General features: G+C 55.5%; 1 protein-coding gene across 1 annotated transcript in view; it reads left to right on the top strand.

The window, feature by feature from the left end:
- LOC124025764 (myosin-11-like) overlaps positions 1–18576 on the top strand; it is a 45035-nt gene that overhangs the window by 9455 nt on the left and 17004 nt on the right. The window contains 8 exon segments of the mRNA XM_046339102.1: positions 1034–1138; positions 3390–3542; positions 3892–3995; positions 4504–4648; positions 5474–5686; positions 7269–7481; positions 11130–11291; positions 11897–12025. Of these exon segments, the coding sequence (XP_046195058.1) occupies positions 1034–1138; positions 3390–3542; positions 3892–3995; positions 4504–4648; positions 5474–5686; positions 7269–7481; positions 11130–11291; positions 11897–12025 (1224 nt within the window).

The following is an 18576-nucleotide window of genomic DNA, read 5'->3' as shown; positions in this document are numbered from 1 at the left end:
TCTCATCCACTTCTTCTCTCATCCCCTTCTCCTCTCATCCCCTTCTCCTCTCATCCCCTTCTTCTCTCATCCCTTCTTCTCTCATCCACTTCTTCTCTCATCCCCTTCTCCTCTCATCCCCTTCTCCTCTCATCCCCTTCTCCTCTCATCCCCTTCTTCTCTCATCCCCTTCTCTCATCCACTTCTTCTCTCATCCCCTTCTTCTCTCATCCCCTTCTTCTCTCATCCACTTCTTCTCTCATCCACTTCTTCTCTCATCCCCTTCTCCTCTCATCCACTTCTTCTCTCATCCCCTTCTCCTCTCATCCACTTCTTCTCTCATCCCCTTCTTCTCCCATCCACTTCTCCTCTCATCCCCTTCTTCTCTCATCCCCTTCTCCTCTCATCCACTTCTCCTCTCATCCCCTTCTTCTCTCATCCACTTCTTCTCTCATCCACTTCTTCTCTCATCCCCTTCTTCTCTCATCCCCTTCTCCTCTCATCCCCTTCTCCTCTCATCCACTTCTTCTTTCCCCTTCTTCTCTCATCCACTTCTTCTCTCATCCACTTCTCCTCTCATCCCCTTCTTCTCTCATCCCCTTCTTCTCCAATCCACTTCTTCTCTCATCCACTTCTTCTCTCATCCCCTTCTCCTCTCATCCCCTTCTCCTCTCATCCACTTCTTCTCTCATCCCCTTCTTCTCTCATCCCCTTCTTCTCTCATCCCCTTCTCCTCTCATCCCCTTCTCCTCTCATCCCCTTCTCCTCTCATCCACTTCTTCTCTCATCCCCTTCTCCTCTCATCCCCTTCTCCTCTCATCCCCTTCTCCTCTCATCCCCTTCTTCTCTCATCCCCTTCTCCTCTCATCCCCTTCTTCTCTCATCCCCTTCTTCTCCCATCCACTTCTCCTCTCATCCCCTTCTTCTCTCATCCCCTTCTCCTCTCATCCACTTCTCCAATCCCCTTCTTCTCTCATCCCCTTCTCCTCTCATGCCCTTCTCCTCTCATCCCCTTCTTCTCTCATCCACTTCTTCTCTCATCCCTCTGTTCCAGTCTGAGTTGGACAGTGTGAGCGGTCTGCTGAATGAGGTGGAGGGGAAGAACATTAAACTGAGTAAAGACCTGGTCAGTCTGGGATCCCAACTACATGACTCTCAGGTGAGACTCAGACCTACAAGACTCAGACCTACAGGACTCGCAGGTGAGACTCAGACCTACAGGACTGTCCGGTGAGACTCAGACCTACAGGACTCAGACCTACAGGACTCTCAGGTGAGACTCAGACCTACAGGACTCAGACCTACAGGACTGGTGAGATTCAGACCTCAGGACTCTCAGGTGAGACTCAGACCTACACTCAGACCTACAGGACTCTCAGAGACTCAGACCTACAGGACTCTCAGACTCAGACCTACAGGACTCTCAGGTGAGACTCAGACCTACAGGACTCAGACCTACAGGACTCTCAGGTGAGACTCAGACCTACAGGACTCAGACCAGACCTACAGGACTCAGACCTACAGGACTCTCAGGTGAGATTCAGACCTACAGGACTCTCAGGTGAGACTCAGACCTACAGGACTCAGACCTACAGGACTCTCAGGTGAGACTCAGACCTACAGGACTCTCAGGTGAGACTCAGACCTACAGGACTCTCAGGTGAGACTCAGACTTACTGGACTCTCAGGTGAGACTCAGACCTACAGGACTCAGACCTACAGGACTCTCGGGTGAGACTCAGACCTACAGGACTCTCGGGTGAGACTCAGACCTACAGGACTCTCGGGTGAGACTCAGACCTACAGGACTCTCGGGTGAGACTCAGACCTACAGGACTCAGACCTACAGGACTCAGACCTACAGGACTCAGACCTACAGGACTCTCGGGTGAGACTCAGACCTACAGGACTCAGACCTACAGGACTCTCGGGTGAGACTCAGACCTACAGGACTCAGACCTACAGGACTCTCGGGTGAGACTCAGACCAACAGGACTCAGACCTACAGGACTCTCGGGTGAGACTCAGACCTACAGGACTCAGACCTACAGGACTCAGACCTACAGGACTCAGACCTACAGGACTCAGACCTACAGGACTCTCGGGTGAGACTCAGACCTACAGGACTCAGACCTACAGGACTCTCGGTTGAGACTCAGACCTACAGGACTCTCGGGTGAGACTCAGACCTACAGGACTCTCTGATTTACTTCACAGAACAACTGGTAGGGGAAAGACTGAATAGATATGGGATGTTCAGCTGACAGGGAAACCTTCTCGGAGTGACAGATAAATAGAGTTTATTTTTCGGTTGCCCCTCTGTCTAATACTTTGTTTTTTAAGTCATTTTAAGTTTGAGGCTAAAGTGAACGACAACACACTACCACAACCTGTTTATGTTTATCTGTTTCCCTCTCTCCCCCCTCTCTCCCTTTCTCCTCCTCTCTCCCCCCTCTCTCCCTTTCTCCTCCTCTCTCCCCCCTCTCTCTCCCTTTCTCCTCCTCTTTCCCCCTCTCTCCCCCTTTCTCCTCCTCTCTCCCCCGCTCTCTCCCTTTCTCCTCCTCTCTCCCCCTCTCTCCCTCCCTTTCTCCCCCCTCTCTCCCCCCTCTCTCTCCCTCTCTCTTTCTCCTCCTCTCTCCCCCTCTCTCCCTTTCTCCTCCTCTCTCCCCCTCTCCCTTTCTCCTCCTCTCTCCCCCTCTCTCCCTTTCTCCTCCTCTCTCCCCCTCTCTCCCTTTCTCCTCCTCTCTCCCCCTCTCTCCCTTTCTCCTCCTCTCTCCCCCTCTCTCCCTTTCTCCTCCTCTCTCCCCCCTCTCTCCCTTTCTCCTCCTCTCTCCCCCCTCTCTCCCTTTCTCCTCCTCTCTCCCCCCTCTCTCCCTTTCTCCTCCTCTCTCCCCCTCTCCCTCCCCCTCTCCCCCTCTCTCCCTTTCTCCTCCTCTCTCCCCCTCTCTCCCTTTCTCCTCTCTCCCCCTCTCTCCCTTTCTCCTCCTCTCTCCCCTCCCCCTCTCCTCCTCTCTCCCTTTCTCCTCCTCTCTCCCCTCCCCCTCTCCTCCTCTCTCCCTTTCTCCTCCTCTCCCCCCTCTCTCCCTTTCTCCTCCTCTCTCCCCTCCCCCTCTCCTCCTCTCCTCCTCTCTCCCCTCTCCCTCTCTCCCCCTCTCTCCCCCTCTCCTCCTCTCCCTCCCCCTCTCTCCCCCTCTCCACCTCTCCCCCTCCCCTCCTCTCTCCCCTCCCCCTCTCCTCCCCCTCTCCTCTCCCCCCCCCCTCTCTCCTCCCTTCCCCCTCTCCTCCTCCTCTCTCTTTCTCCTCATCTCTCCCCCTCTCCCCTCCCCCTCTCCTCATCTCTCCCCCCTCTCCTCCCTCCCCCTCTCCTCCCTCCTCCTCTCTCCCCCCTCTCTCTCCCCTCCCCCCTCCAGGAGTTGTTGTCAGAGGAGACTCGTCAGAAGCTGAACCTGTCAGGTCGTCTTCGCCAGACAGAGGAAGACAGGAACAACCTTCTGGAACAGCTGGAGGAAGAGACAGAGGCCAAGAGAGGAGTGGAGAGACAGGCCTCCAATCTCAACATGCAGGTCAGTAGAGAGACAGGCCTCCAGCCTCAACATACAGGTCAGTAGAGAGACAGGCCTCCAGCCTCAACATGCAGGTCAGTGGAGAGACAGGCCTCCTACCTCAACATGCAGGTTAGAAGAGAGACAGGCCTCCAGCCTCAACATGCAGGTCAGTGGAGAGACAGGCCTCCAGCCTCAACATGCAGGTCAGTGGAGAGACAGGCCTCCAGCCTCAACATGCAGGTCAGTGGAGAGACAGGCCTCCAGCCTCAACATGCAGGCAGGTCAGTAGAGAGAGAAAGAGAGGTCAGTAGTGTTACAGAAAGAGAATATAGAGTTTGACCTTTGACCCCCCCCTCTCTCTCGTCAGCTGTCTGACTGTAAGAAGCATCTGGATGAGCAGCAGGGAACAGTGGAAGTCCTGGAGGAGGGGAAGAAACGCCTGCAGAGAGACCTGGAGGCTGCCAACTCACAGTACGACAATTACACATAGAAGATAAATATACTGTATATAACAGTGATATATATTTAGAATAAAACATGTGTAGGATCTTAATTTGATCACTCAATTTGTTGCTGAGAATTTTCCTGCACAGCAGGAATGAGCAGATGATCTTCGTGATTTAAATAAATTCACTGGAAAACCTGCACCAACACACAGTTATATTAACAGTATTGCACTTTTTGTGGGGGACTAGAGGGGGACGAGAGGGGGACGAGAGGGGACGAGAGGGGACGAGAGGGGGACGAGAGGGGACTAGAGGGAGGGGACTAGAAGAGGGGACGAGAGGGGGACGAGAGGGGGACGAGAGGGGGACGAGAGCACGTAGCAACATTATGGACTGTAAACGTTCAAACCCTGTTGCTGCAGGATTATTTTTCTGCGACATTACTGGTCAAATGAAGATCTTGCATCTGTATAGACATACTGTATACATAATATAGTAGGTATACATGTTACTCCTCCATGGTGTGTTTGTAGGTATGAGGAGAAGGTGTGTGCCTATGATAAACTGGAGAAAAACAGGATCAGACTACAGCAGGAACTGGAGGACATTCTGATGGACCTGGACAACCAGAGAACCTTGGTCTCCAACCTGGAAAAGAAACAGAGGAAGTTTGACCAGGTTAGTAGTCCATTCAACTCAATTCAACTTCATTCAACTCAAATCGATTCAACTCAGTTCAATTCAATCCAATTCAATTCAACTAATTTCAATTCATTTCAACTCAATTCAACTTCATTAAACTCAAATCGATTCAACTCAGTTCAATTCAATCCAATTAAATTCAACTCATTTCAATTCATTTAAACTCTTTTCAACTTAATTTATCCCCTCAGGGGCAATTAAGAAAGGGAAGTCAGTAACAATAAGTATCATAATCAACACAACACCCTCCACACAACAGATATCATTTCTTAGCCTGGTTCCGTATCTGTTTGTGCTGTCTTGCCAACCTTTAACAGCTATTATCTTTGCCTCCACCTGTGAAAATCTGTTATTTTCTCATCTCCTCTCTCTCCCCTCCCTCCTCTCCTCCTTCCCACCCCCCTCTCCTCCCCCTCCCTCCCACCTCTCCTCCCCCTCCCTCCCTCCCTCCCTCCTTCCTCTCCCTCCCTCCTCTCCTCCCTCCCTAACTCTCTCCCACCCCTCCTCCCCTCTCCTCCCTCCTCCACCTCTCCTCCACCTCTCCTCTCCTCCCTCCCTCCCTACCTACCTCTCTCCCACCTCTCCTCCCCTCTCCCTCCCTCCTCTCCTCCCCTCTCCCTCCATCCCTCCCTCCCTCCTCTCCTCCCCTCTCCCTCCATCCCTCCCTCCCTTCCTCCTCTCCTCCCTCCCTCCCTCCCTACCTCCCTTCCTCCTCTCCTCCCTCCCTCCTCTCCTACCCTCTCCCTCCATCCCTCCCTCCTCTCCTCCCCTCTCCCTCCCTCCTCCCCTCCCCTCTCTCAGATGCTAGCAGAGGAGCGTTCCATCTCCGGTAAGTATGCTGAGGAGCGTGACCGAGCGGAGGCGGAGGCCAGAGAGAAGGAGACGCGGGCGCTGGCTCTGGGGAGGGCCTTGGAGGAGATGCAGGGCTCCCTGGAGGAGCAGGAGAGAAGCAACAAGGCCCTCAGGGCAGAGATGGAGGACCTGGTCAGCTCCAAGGACGATGTCGGGAAGAACGTGAGTGTGTTTGTATCTCTCTCCCTCTCTTTCACTCTCTCTCTCTCTCCCTCTCTTTCACTCCCTCTCTTTCTCTATCTCCATTTCTCTCCCTCTCTTTCACTATCTCCCTTTCACTCCCTCTCTTTCTCTCCCTCTCTTTCACTCTCTCCCTTTCTCTCCCTCTCTTTCTCTCCCTCTCTTTCTCTCCCTCTCTTTCTCTCTCTCTCTTTCTCTCTCTCTCTCTCTCTCTCTCTCTCTCTCTCTCTCTCTCTTTCTCTCCCTCTCTTTCTCTCCCTCTCTTTCTCTCTCTCTCTTTCTCTCCCTCTCTTTCTCTCCCTCTCTTTCTCTCCCTCTTTCTCTCTCTCTCTTTCTCTCCCTCTCTTTCTCTCCCTCTCTTTCTCTCTCTCTCTTTCTCTCCCTCTCTTTCTCTCCCTCTCTTTCTCTCCCTCTCTTTCTTTGTCTCTCTTTCTCTCCCTCTCTTTCTCTCCCTCTCTGTCTCTCCCTCTCACTCTCTCCCTTTCTCTCCCTCTCTTTCTCTCCCTCTCTGTCTCTCCCTCTCTTTCTCTCCCTCTCTTTCTCTCCCTCTCTTTCTTTGTCTCTCTTTCTCTCCCTCTCTTTCTCTCCCTCTCTGTCTCTCCCTCTCACTCTCTCCTTTCTCTCCCTCTCTTTCTCTCCCTCTCTGTCTCTCCCTCTCTTTCTCTCCCTCTCTTTCTCTCCCTCTCACTCTCTCCCTTTCTCTCCCTCTCTTTCTCTCCCTCCCTTTCTCTCCCTCCCTTTCTCTCCCTCTCTTTCTCTCCCTCTCTTTCTCTCCCTCTCTGTCTCTCCCTCTCACTCTCTCCCTTTCTCTCCCTCTCTTTCTCTCCCTCTCTGTCTCTCCCTCTCTTTCTCTCCCTCTCTTTCTCTCCCTCTCACTCTCTCCCTTTCTCTCCCTCTCTTTCTCTCCCTCCCTTTCTCTCCCTCCCTTTCTCTCCCTCTCTTTCTCTCCCTCCCTTTCTCTCCCTCTCACTCTCTCCCTTTCTCTCCCTCTCTTTCTCTCCCTCTCTGTCTCTCCCTCTCTTTCTCTCCCTCTCTTTCTCTCCCTCTCACTCCCTCTCTTTCTCTCCCTCTCTTTCTTTGTCTCTCTTTCTCTCCCTCTCTTTCTCTCCCTCTCTGTCTCTCCCTCTCTGTCTCTCCCTCTCACTCTCTCCCTTTCTCTCCCTCTCTTTCTCTCCCTCTCTGTCTCTCCCTCTCTTTCTCTCCCTCTCTTTCTCTCCCTCTCACTCTCTCCCTTTCTCTCCCTCTCTTTCTCTCCCTCCCTTTCTCTCCCTCCCTTTCTCTCCCTCTCTTTCTCTCCTCCCTTTCTCTCCCTCCCTTTCTCTCCCTCCCTTTCTCTCCCTCTCTTTCTCTCCCTCTCTTTCTCTCCCTCTCACTCTCTCCCTTTCTCTCCCTCTCTTTCTCTCCCTCCCTTTCTCTCCCTCCCTTTCTCTCCCTCTCTTTCTCTCCCTCCCTTTCTCTCCCTCCCTTTCTCTCCCTCTCTTTCTCTCCCTCTCTTTCTTTGTCTCTCTCTCTCGTGCCCCTGTTGTCAGGTTCATTGTGACTGATTGTGTTGTGGGTTGGTCAGGTCCATGAGTTGGAGAAGACGAAGCGAGGTCTGGAGGCGGTGCTGGATGAGATGCGGACCCAGATGGAGGAGCTGGAGGACGAGCTACAGGTCGCGGAGGATGCTAAGCTACGTCTGGAGGTCAACATGCAGGCCATGAAGACACAGCATGACAGAGACCTGCAGGGACGAGACGAACAGGGGGAGGAGAGGAGGAAACAACTACTGAAACAGGTAGGAGACAGGGAGGGGAGGAGGAGACAGGGGGAGGGGAGGAGGAGACAGGGGAGGAGAGGAGGAAACAACTACTGAAACAGGTAGGAGACAGGGAGGGGAGGAGGAGACAGGGGAGGAGAGGAGGAGACAGGGGGAGGGGAGGAGGAGACAGGGGAGGGGAGGAGGAGACAGGGGAGGGGAGGAGGAGGCAGGGGGAGGGGAGGAGGAGACAGGGGAGGAGAGGAGGAAACAACTACTGAAACAGGTAGGAGACAGGGAGGGGAGGAGGAGACAGGGAGGAGGAGGAGACAGGGGGAGGGGAGGGAGGAGACAGGGGGGAGGAGGAGACAGGGGAGGGAGGAGGAGGCAGGGGAGGGAGGAGGAGACAGGGGAGGAGGGAGGAAACAACTACTGAAACAGGTAGGAGACAGGGAGGGGAGGAGGAGACAGGGGAGGGAGGAGGAGACAGGGGGAGGGAGGAGGAGACAGGGGAGGAGGAGGAGACAGGGGGGGAGGAGGAGGCAGGGGGGAGGGAGGAGGAGGCAGGGGAGGGGAGGAGGAGACAGGGGGGGGAGGAGGAGACAACTACTGAAACAGGTAGGAGACAGGGAGGGGAGGAGAGACAGGGGAGGGAGGAGGAGACAGGGGGAGGGGAGGAGGAGACAGGGGAGGGGAGGAGGAGACAGGGGGAGGGGAGGAGGAGACAGGGGAGGGGAGGAGGAGACAACTACTGAAACAGGTAGGAGACAGGGAGGGGACGAGGAGACAGGGGAGGGGAGGAGGAGACAGGGGGAGGGGAGGAGGAGACAGGGGAGGGGAGGAGGAGACAACTACTGAAACAGGTAGGAGACAGGGGGAGGGGAGGAGGAGACAGGGGAGGGAGGAGGAGACAGGGGGAGGGAGGAGACAACTACTGAAACAGGTAGGAGACAGGGAGGGGACGAGGAGACAGGGGAGGGGAGGAGGAGACAGGGGGAGGGAGGAGGAGACAGGGGAGGGGAGGAGGAGACAACTACTGAAACAGGTAGGAGACAGGGGGAGGGGAGGAGGAGACAGGGGAGGGGAGGAGGAGACAGGGGAGGGGAGGAGGAGACGGGGGAGGAGAGGAGGAGACAGGGGAGGAGAGGAGGAGACATCTACTGAAACAGGTAGGAGACGGGGAGGGGAGTAGGAGACAGGGAGGGGAGTAGGAGACAGGGGAGGGAGGAGGAGACAGGGAGGGGAGGAGGAGACGGGGGAGGAGAGGAGGAGACAGGGGAGGAGAGGAGGAGACATCTACTGAAACAGGTAGGAGACGGGGAGGGAGTAGGAGACAGGGGGGGGAGTAGGAGACAGGGGAGGGGAGGAGGAGACAGGGGAGGGAGGAGGAGACGGGGAGGAGAGGAGAGACAGGGGAGGAGAGGAGGAGACAGGGGAGGGGAGGAGGAGACAGGGGAGGGGAGGAGGAGACAGGGGGAGGGGAGGGAGGAGACAGGGAGGAGAGGAGACATCTACTGAAACAGGTAGGAGACGGGGAGGGGAGTAGGAGACAGGGGGAGGGGAGGAGGAGACAGGGGAGGGAGGAGGAGACAGGGGAGGGGAGGAGGAGACGGGGGGAGGGGAGTAGGAGACGGGGGGAGGGGAGTAGGAGACAGGGGAGGGGAGTAGGAGACAGGGGGAGGGGAGGGGAGACAGGGGGAGGAGAGGAGGAGACAGGGGGAGGGGAGGAGAAGACAGGGGAGAATGAAACAGGGAAGGAGGAGATGGGAGGGGAGGAGGAGACAGGGGAGGGAGGGAGGAGACAACTACTGAAACAGGTAGGAGACAGGGGGGAGGAGGAGGGGGGGAGAGTAGAGGAGGAGACAGGGGGAGGGGAGGAGGAGACAGGGGAGGAGAGGAGGACACAGAGGAGAATGAGACAGGGGTGGAGGAGACGGGAGGAGAGGAGGAGACAGGGGTGGAGGAGACGGGAGGGGTGGAGGAGACGGGAGGAGAGGAGGAGACAGGGGAGGAGGAGACGGGAGGGGAGGAGGAGACGAGAGGAGGAGACAGGGAAGGAGGAGATGGGAGGGAAGGAGGAGACAGGGGAGGGGAGGAGGAGACAGGAGGAGACATGGGAGGGGAGGAGGAGACAGGGGGAGGAGAGGAGGAGACAGGGGAGAATGAGACAGGGGTGGAGGAGACGGGAGGAGAGGAGGAGACAGGGGAGGAGGAGACGGGAGGGGAGGAGGAGACGAGAGGAGGAGACAGGGAAGGAGGAGATGGGAGGGAAGGAGGAGACAGGGGAGGGGAGGAGGACACAACTACTGAAACAGGTAGGAGACAGGGAGGGGAGGAGGAGACAGGGGGAGGAGAGGAGAGGAGGAGACAGGGAAGAAGGAGATGGGAGGGAAGGAGGAGACAGGGGAGGGGAGGAGGACACAACTACTGAAACAGGTAGGAGACAGGGAGGGGAGGAGGAGACAGGGGAGGAGAGGAGAGGAGGAGACAGGGGGGGAGAGGAGAGGAGGAGAAAGGGGGAGGAGAGGAGGAAACAGAAGGAGGAGAGGTAGAAACAACTATGGAAACAGGTAGGACCAGGGGAAGGAGAGGAGGAGAGGGGGTGTCTAATCTCCCTCATTCTCTCCAGGGGAAGGAGAGGAGGAGAGGGGGTGTCTAATCTCCCTCATTCTCTCCTGGGGCTGGAGGAGGAGAGGGGGTGTCTAATCTCCCTCATTCTCTTCCGGGGCTGGAGGAGGAGAGGGGGTGTCTAATCTCCCTCATTCTCTCCCGGGGCTGGAGGAGGAGAGGGGGTGTCTAATCTCCCTCATTCTCTCCTGGGGCTGGAGGAGGAGAGGGGGTGTCTAATCTCCCTCATTCTCTCCTGGGGCTGGAGGAGGAGAGGGGGTGTCTAATCTCCCTCATTCTCTCGCGGGGCTGGAGGAGGAGAGGGGGTGTCTAATCTCCCTCATTCTCTCCCGGGGCTGGAGGAGGAGAGGGGGTGTCTAATCTCCGTCATTCTCTCCTGGGGCTGGAGGAGGAGAGGGGGTGTCTAATCTCCCTCATTCTCTCCCGGGGCTGGAGGAGGAGAGGGGCTGTCTATTCTCCCTCATTCTCTCCTGGGGCTGGAGAAGGAGAGGGGGTGTCTAATCTCCCTAATTCTCTCCTGGGGCTGGAGGAGGAGAGGGGGTGTCTAATCTCCCTCATTCTCTCCTGGGGCTGGAGGAGGAGAGGGGGTGTCTAATCTCCGTCATTCTCTCCTGGGGCTGGAGGAGGAGAGGGGGTGTCTAATCTCCCTCATTCTCTCCTGGGACTGGAGGAGGAGAGGGGGTGTCTAATCTCCCTCATTCTCTCCTGGGGCTGGAGGAGGGGTGGAGGCAGCATGTGGGGGTGACAGCCCTCTAACCTCTCTGCCTCTTCCTCCCTCCTCTCTCCCTCCTTCCCCTCCTCTCTCCCTCCCTCCCTCCTTCCCCTCCTCTCCCCCTCCCTCCTCTCTCCCTTCCCTCCCTCCCTCCCCTCCCTTCCTCCCCTCCCTTCCTCTCCTCCAGGTGTGTGAACTGTAGGAGGAGAGGAAGCAGTGTGTGGGGGCGACAGCCATCTAACCTCTCTGCCTCTTCCTCCCTCCTCTCCCCCTCCTCTCTCCCTCCTTCCCCTCCCCCCTCCTCTCTCCCTTCCCTCCCTCCTCTCTCCCTTCCCCCTCTCCTCCAGGTGCGTGAGCTGGAGGGTGAGCTGGAGGAGGAGAGGAGGCAGCGCGCGGGGGCGACAGCAGGGAGGAAGAAGCTGGAAGGAGAGGTGAATGATCTGGAGGACCAGGTGGAAGCCACCAGTAGGGGGCGTGACGAGGCCGTCAAACAGCTGCGCAAGATACAGGTCAGTCACACACCACAGAGGAACAACACTGAGATCCTGGATGTAGGGGGAAGTTGTCTGTAGACTCTGATCCTGGCTGTAGGGGGAAGTTGTCTGTAGACTCTGATCCTGGCTGTAGGGGGAAGTTGTCTGTAGACTCTGATCCTGGGTGTAGGGGGAAGTTGTCTGTAGACTCTGATCCTGGCTGTAGGGGGAAGTTGTCTGTAGACTCTGATCCTGGCTGTAGGGGGAAGTTGTCTGTAGACTCTGATCCTGGGTGTAGGGGGAAGTTGTCTGTAGACTCTGATCCTGGCTGTAGGGGGAAGTTGTCTGTAGACTCTGATCCTGGCTGTAGGGGGAAGTTGTCTGTAGACTCTGATCCTGGATGTAGGGGGAAGTTGTCTGTAGACTCTGATCCTGGCTGTAGGGGGAAGTTGTCTGTAGACTCTGATCCTGGCTGTAGGGGGAAGTTGTCCCTAGACAGTGTAGACGCTGATCCTGGGTCCGTTTAGCATTTCTCCACTAATGACTTCCATTTCCTCCCTCTCCGGCTTCTATTCCTTCTCCTCTCCTTCCCCTCTCCTCCTCCCCACTCCTCCTCTCCTCTCCTCCTCCCTCCTACTCAGGCCCAGATGAAGGAGCTCCAGAGGGAGGTGGAGGATTCCCGTGCATCCCAGAAGGAGGTACTGTCCTCAGCCAGGGAGTCAGAGAGGAGAGCCAAGACCCTGGAGGCCAGCTTCATGCAGCTACAGGAGGTACAGTCTTCTCTGTCTCTCCCCCCCCTTCTCTCACCCCCCCCCCTCCCTCTGTCTTTCTCTTTGTCCTCCCCCTCTGTCTCTGCCCCTCCCTCCCCCTCCCTCTGTCTCCCTCTCTCTCTCGTTGTCCTCCCCCTTCTCTCTCCCTCTCTCTCTCCCCCTTCTCTCGCCCCCTCCCTCTGTCTCTCTCTTTGTCCTCCCCCCTCTGTCTCTGCCCCTCCCTCCCCCTCTCTCTATCTCCCTCTCTCTCTCGTTGTCCTCCCCTTCTCTCTCCCTCTCTCTCTCCCCTTTCTCCCCCCTCTCACTCTGACTCTCTCCTGTTCTTGTCTCCTAACATGCCCCCCCTCTCTCCTGTTCTTGTCTCCTAACATGCCCCCCTCTCTCTGTTCTTGTCTCCTAACATGCCCCCCTCTCTCCTGTTCTTGTCTCCTAACATGCCCCCCTCTCTCCTGTTCTTGTCTCCTAACATGCCCCCCCCCCTCTCTCCTGTTCTTGTCTCCTAACATGCCCCCCCTCTCTCCTGTTCTTGTCTCCTAACATGCCCCCCTCTCTCCTGTTCTTGTCTCCTAACATGCCCCCCTCTCTCTGTTCTTGTCTCCTAACATGCCCCCCCCCTCTCTCCTGTTCTTGTCTCCTAACATGCCCCCCCCTCTCTCCTCCTCCATCTCTTCACTCTGACTCTCTCCTGTTCTTGTCTCCTAACATGCCCCCCTCTCTCCTGTTCTTGTCTCCTAACATGCCCCCTCTCTCCTGTTCTTGTCTCCTAACATGCCCCCCTCTCTCCTGTTCTTGTCTCCTAACATGCCCCCCCTCTCTCCTGTTCTTGTCTCCTAACATGCCCCCCCCCTCTCTCCTGTTCTTGTCTCCTAACATGCCCCCCCTCTCTCCTGTTCTTGTCTCCTAACATGCCCCCCCCTCTCTCCTGTTCTTGTCTCCTAACATGCCCCCCTCTCTCCTGTTCTTGTCTCCTAACATGCCCCCCCCCTCTCCTGTTCTTGTCTCCTAACATGCCCCCCCCTCTCTCCTCCTCCATCTCTTCACTCTGACTCTCTCCTGTTCTTGTCTCCTAACATGCCCCCCTCTCTCCTGTTCTTGTCTCCTAACATGCCCCCCCTCTCTCTCCTCCTCCATCTCTTCACTCTGACTCTCTCCTGTTCTTGTCTCCTAACATGCCCCCCTCTCTCCTGTTCTTGTCTCCTAACATGCCCCCCCTCTCTCCTCCTCCATCTCTTCACTCTGACTCTCTCCTGTTCTTGTCTCCTAACATGCCCCCCCCTCTCTCCTCCTCCATCTCTTCACTCTGACTCTCTCCTGTTCTTGTCTCCTAACATGCCCCCCCCTCTCCTGTTCTTATCTCCTAACATGCCCCCCCTCTCTCCTGTTATTGTCTCCTAACATGCCCCCCCTCTCTCCTCCTCCATCTCTTCACTCTGACTCTCTCCTGTTCTTATCTCCTAACATGCCCCCCCTCTCTCCTGTTATTGTCTCCTAACATGCCCCCCTCTCTCCTGTTATTGTCTCCTAACATGCCCCCCTCTCTCCTCCTCCATCTCTTCACTCTGACTCTCTCCTGTTCTTATCTCCTAACATGCCCCCCTCTCTCCTGTTATTGTCTCCTAACATGCCCCCCTCTCTCCTGTTCTTGTCTCCTAACATGCCCCCCTCTCTCCTGTTCTTATCTCCTAACATGCCCCCCCCTCTCTCCTGTTCTTATCTCCTAACATGCCCCCCTCTCTCTCCTGTTCTTATCTCCTAACATGCCCCCCTCTCTCCTGTTCTTATCTCCTAACATGCCCCCCTCTCTCCTGTTCTTATCTCCTAACATGCCCCCTCTCTCCTGTTATTGTCTCCTAACATGCCCCCCTCTCTCCTGTTCTTATCTCCTAACATGCCCCCCCTCTCTCCTGTTCTTGTCTCCTAACATGCCCCCTCTCTCCTGTTCTTGTCTCCTAACATGCCCCCCTCTCTCTCCTGTTCTTGTCTCCTAACATGCCCCCCTCTCTCCTGTTCTTGTCTCCTAACATGCCCCCCTCTCTCCTGTTCTTATCTCCTAACATGCCCCCCTCTCTCCTGTTCTTGTCTCCTAACATGCCCCCTCTCTCCTGTTCTTGTCTCCTAACATGCCCCCCTCTCTCCTGTTCTTGTCTCCTAACATGCCCCCTCTCTCTCCTGTTCTTGTCTCCTAACATGCCCCCCTCTCTCCTGTTCTTGTCTCCTAACATGCCCCCTCTCTCTCTGTTCTTGTCTCCTAACATGCCCCCCCTCTCTCCTGTTCTTATCTCCTAACATGCCCCCCTCTCTCCTGTTCTTGTCTCCTAACATGCCCCCCCCCCCTCTCTCCTGTTCTTGTCTCCTAACATGCCCCCTCTCTCCTGTTCTTGTCTCCTAACATGCCCCCCCCTCTCTCCTGTTCTTATCTCCTAACATGCCCCCCTCTCTCCTGTTCTTGTCTCCTAACATGCCCCCCCTCTCTCCTGTTCTTGTCTCCTAACATGCCCCCCTCTCTCCTGTTCTTGTCTCCTAACATGCCCCCCCTCTCTCTCCTGTTCTTGTCTCCTAACATGCCCCCTCTCTCTCCTGTTATTGTCTCCTAACATGCCCCCCTCTCTCCTGTTCTTGTCTCCTAACATGCCCCCCCTCTCTCCTGTTCTTGTCTCCTAACATGCCCCCCTCTCTCCTGTTATTGTCTCCTAACATGCCCCCTCTCTCCTGTTCTTGTCTCCTAACATGCCCCCCTCTCTCTGTTATTGTCTCCTAACATGCCCCCCTCTCTCCTCCTCCATCTCTTCACTCTGCCTCTCTCCTGTTCTTATCTCCTAACATGCCCCCCTCTCTCCTGTTCTTGTCTCCTAACATGCCCCCTCTCTCCTCCTCCATCTCTTCACTCTGCCTCTCTCCTGTTCTTATCTCCTAACATGCCCCCTCTCTCCTGTTCTTATCTCCTAACATGCCCCCCTCTCTCCTGTTCTTGTCTCCTAACATGCCCCCCCCCCTCTCTCCTGTTCTTGTCTCCTAACATGCCCCCCTCTCCTGTTCTTATCTCCTAACATGCCCCCCTCTCTCCTGTTATTGTCTCCTAACATGCCCCCCTCTCTCCTCCTCCATCTCTTCACTCGGACTCTCTCCTGTTCTTATCTCCTAACATGCCCCCCTCTCTCCTGTTCTTGTCTCCTAACATGCCCCCCCCTCTCTCCTGTTCTTGTCTCCTAACATGCCCCCCTCTCTCCTGTTCTTGTCTCCTAACATGCCCCCCTCTCTCCTGTTCTTGTCTCCTAACATGCCCCCCTCTCTCCTGTTCCCGGGACCACCCATACGTAGAATGTATGCACACATGACTGTAAGTCGCTTTGGATAAAAGCGTCTGCTAAATGGCATATATTATTATTATATTATTGTCTCCTAACATGCCCCCCTCTCTCCTGTTCTTGTCTCCTAACATGCCCCCCTCTCTCCTGTTCTTGTCTCCTAACATGCCCCCCTCTCTCCTGTTCTTGTCTCCTAACATGCCCCCCTCTCTCCTGTTCTTGTCTCCTAACATGCCCCCCTCTCTCCTGTTCTTGTCTCCTAACATGCCCCCCTCTCTCCTGTTCTTGTCTCCTAACATGCCCCCCTCTCTCCTGTTCTTGTCTCCTAACATGCCCCCCTCTCTCCTCCTCCATCTCTTCACTCTGACTCTCTCCTGTTCTTGTCTCCTAACATGCCCCCCCTCTCTCCTCCTCCATCTCTTCACTCTGACTCTCTCCTGTTCTTGTCTCCTAACATGCCCCCCTCTCCTGTTCTTATCTCCTAACATGCCCCCCTCTCTCCTGTTATTGTCTCCTAACATGCCCCCCTCTCTCCTCCTCCATCTCTTCACTCTGACTCTCTCCTGTTCTTATCTCCTAACATGCCCCCCCTCTCTCCTGTTATTGTCTCCTAACATGCCCCCCTCTCTCCTGTTATTGTCTCCTAACATGCCCCCCTCTCTCCTCCTCCATCTCTTCCTCTGACTCTCTCCTGTTCTTATCTCCTAACATGCCCCCCCTCTCTCCTGTTATTGTCTCCTAACATGCCCCCCTCTCTCCTGTTCTTGTCTCCTAACATGCCCCCCCTCTCTCCTGTTCTTATCTCCTAACATGCCCCCCCCCTCTCTCCTGTTCTTATCTCCTAACATGCCCCCCCTCTCTCCTGTTCTTATCTCCTAACATGCCCCCCCCCCTCTCTCCTGTTCTTATCTCCTAACATGCCCCCCTCTCTCCTGTTCTTATCTCCTAACATGCCCCCTCTCTCCTGTTATTGTCTCCTAACATGCCCCCCCTCTCTCCTGTTCTTGTCTCCTAACATGCCCCCCCCTCTCTCCTGTTCTTATCTCCTAACATGCCCCCCTCTCTCCTGTTCTTATCTCCTAACATGCCCCCCTCTCTCCTGTTCTTATCTCCTAACATGCCCCCCCCTCTCTCCTGTTCTTATCTCCTAACATGCCCCCCTCTCTCCTGTTCTTATCTCCTAACATGCCCCCCTCTCTCCTGTTCTTGTCTCCTAACATGCCCCCCTCTCTCCTGTTCTTGTCTCCTAACATGCCCCCCCTCTCTCCTGTTATTGTCTCCTAACATGCCCCCCCTCTCCTGTTCTTGTCTCCTAACATGCCCCCCTCTCCTGTTCTTGTCTCCTAACATGCCCCCCTCTCTCCTCCTCCATCTCTTCACTCTGCCTCTCTCCTGTTCTTATCTCCTAACATGCCCCCCTCTCTCCTGTTATTGTCTCCTAACATGCCCCCCTCTCTCCTCCTCCATCTCTTCACTCTGCCTCTCTCCTGTTCTTATCTCCTAACATGCCCCCTCTCTCCTGTTCTTGTCTCCTAACATGCCCCCCTCTCTCCTGTTCTTGTCTCCTAACATGCCCCCCCCCTCTCTCCTGTTCTTGTCTCCTAACATGCCCCCCCCTCTCCTGTTCTTATCTCCTAACATGCCCCCCTCTCTCCTGTTCTTGTCTCCTAACATGCCCCCCCCTCTCTCCTGTTCTTGTCTCCTAACATGCCCCCCTCTCCTGTTCTTATCTCCTAACATGCCCCCCCCCTCTCTCCTGTTCTTGTCTCCTAACATGCCCCCCCTCTCTCCTGTTCTTGTCTCCTAACATGCCCCCCTCTCCTGTTCTTATCTCCTAACATGCCCCCCTCTCTCCTGTTATTGTCTCCTAACATGCCCCCCCTCTCTCCTCCTCCATCTCTTCACTCGGACTCTCTCCTGTTCTTATCTCCTAACATGCCCCCCTCTCCTGTTCTTGTCTCCTAACATGCCCCCCCCCTCTCTCCTGTTCTTGTCTCCTAACATGCCCCCCCTCTCTCCTGTTCTTGTCTCCTAACATGCCCCCCTCTCTCCTGTTCCCCGGACCACCCATACGTAGAATGTATGCACACATGACTGTAAGTCGCTTTGGATAAAAGCGTCTGCTAAATGGCATATATTATTATTATATTATTGTCTCCTAACATGCCCCCTCTCTCCTGTTCTTGTCTCCTAACATGCCCCCTCTCTCCTGTTCTTGTCTCCTAACATGCCCCCCCCTCTCTCCTGTTATTGTCTCCTAACATGCCCCCCTCTCTCCTGTTATTGTCTCCTAACATGCCCCCCTCTCTCCTGTTCTTGTCTCCTAACATGCCCCCCTCTCTCCTGTTCTTGTCTCCTAACATGCCCCCCTCTCTCCTGTTCTTGTCTCCTAACATGCCCCCCTCTCTCCTGTTCTTGTCTCCTAACATGCCCCCCTCTCTCTGTTCTTGTCTCCTAACATGCCCCCCCTCTCTCCTGTTCTTGTCTCCTAACATGCCCCCTCTCTCCTGTTCTTGTCTCCTAACATGCCCCCCTCTCTCCTGTTCTTGTCTCCTAACATGCCCCCCTCTCTCCTCCTCCATCTCTTCACTCTGACTCTCTCCTGTTCTTGTCTCCTAACATGCCCCCCCTCTCTCCTCCTCCATCTCTTCACTCTGACTCTCTCCTGTTCTTGTCTCCTAACATGCCCCCCTCTCCTGTTCTTATCTCCTAACATGCCCCCCCTCTCTCCTGTTATTGTCTCCTAACATGCCCCCCCTCTCTCCTCCTCCATCTCTTCACTCTGACTCTCTCCTGTTCTTATCTCCTAACATGCCCCCCCTCTCTCCTGTTATTGTCTCCTAACATGCCCCCCTCTCTCCTGTTATTGTCTCCTAACATGCCCCCTCTCTCTCCTCCTCCATCTCTTCACTCTGACTCTCTCCTGTTCTTATCTCCTAACATGCCCCCTCTCTCCTGTTATTGTCTCCTAACATGCCCCCCTCTCTCCTGTTCTTGTCTCCTAACATGCCCCCCTCTCTCCTGTTCTTATCTCCTAACATGCCCCCCTCTCTCCTGTTCTTATCTCCTAACATGCCCCCCTCTCTCCTGTTCTTATCTCCTAACATGCCCCCCTCTCTCCTGTTCTTATCTCCTAACATGCCCCCCTCTCTCCTGTTCTTATCTCCTAACATGCCCCCTCTCTCCTGTTATTGTCTCCTAACATGCCCCCCTCTCTCCTGTTCTTATCTCCTAACATGCCCCCCC

The sequence above is a fragment of the Oncorhynchus gorbuscha genome, unplaced genomic scaffold (genome assembly GCF_021184085.1).
Source record: "Oncorhynchus gorbuscha isolate QuinsamMale2020 ecotype Even-year unplaced genomic scaffold, OgorEven_v1.0 Un_scaffold_2427, whole genome shotgun sequence".
NCBI lineage: Eukaryota > Metazoa > Chordata > Actinopteri > Salmoniformes > Salmonidae > Oncorhynchus > Oncorhynchus gorbuscha.
Note: the sequence above shows the minus strand (reverse complement) of the source record. Positions and strands in the feature narration are given on the sequence as shown.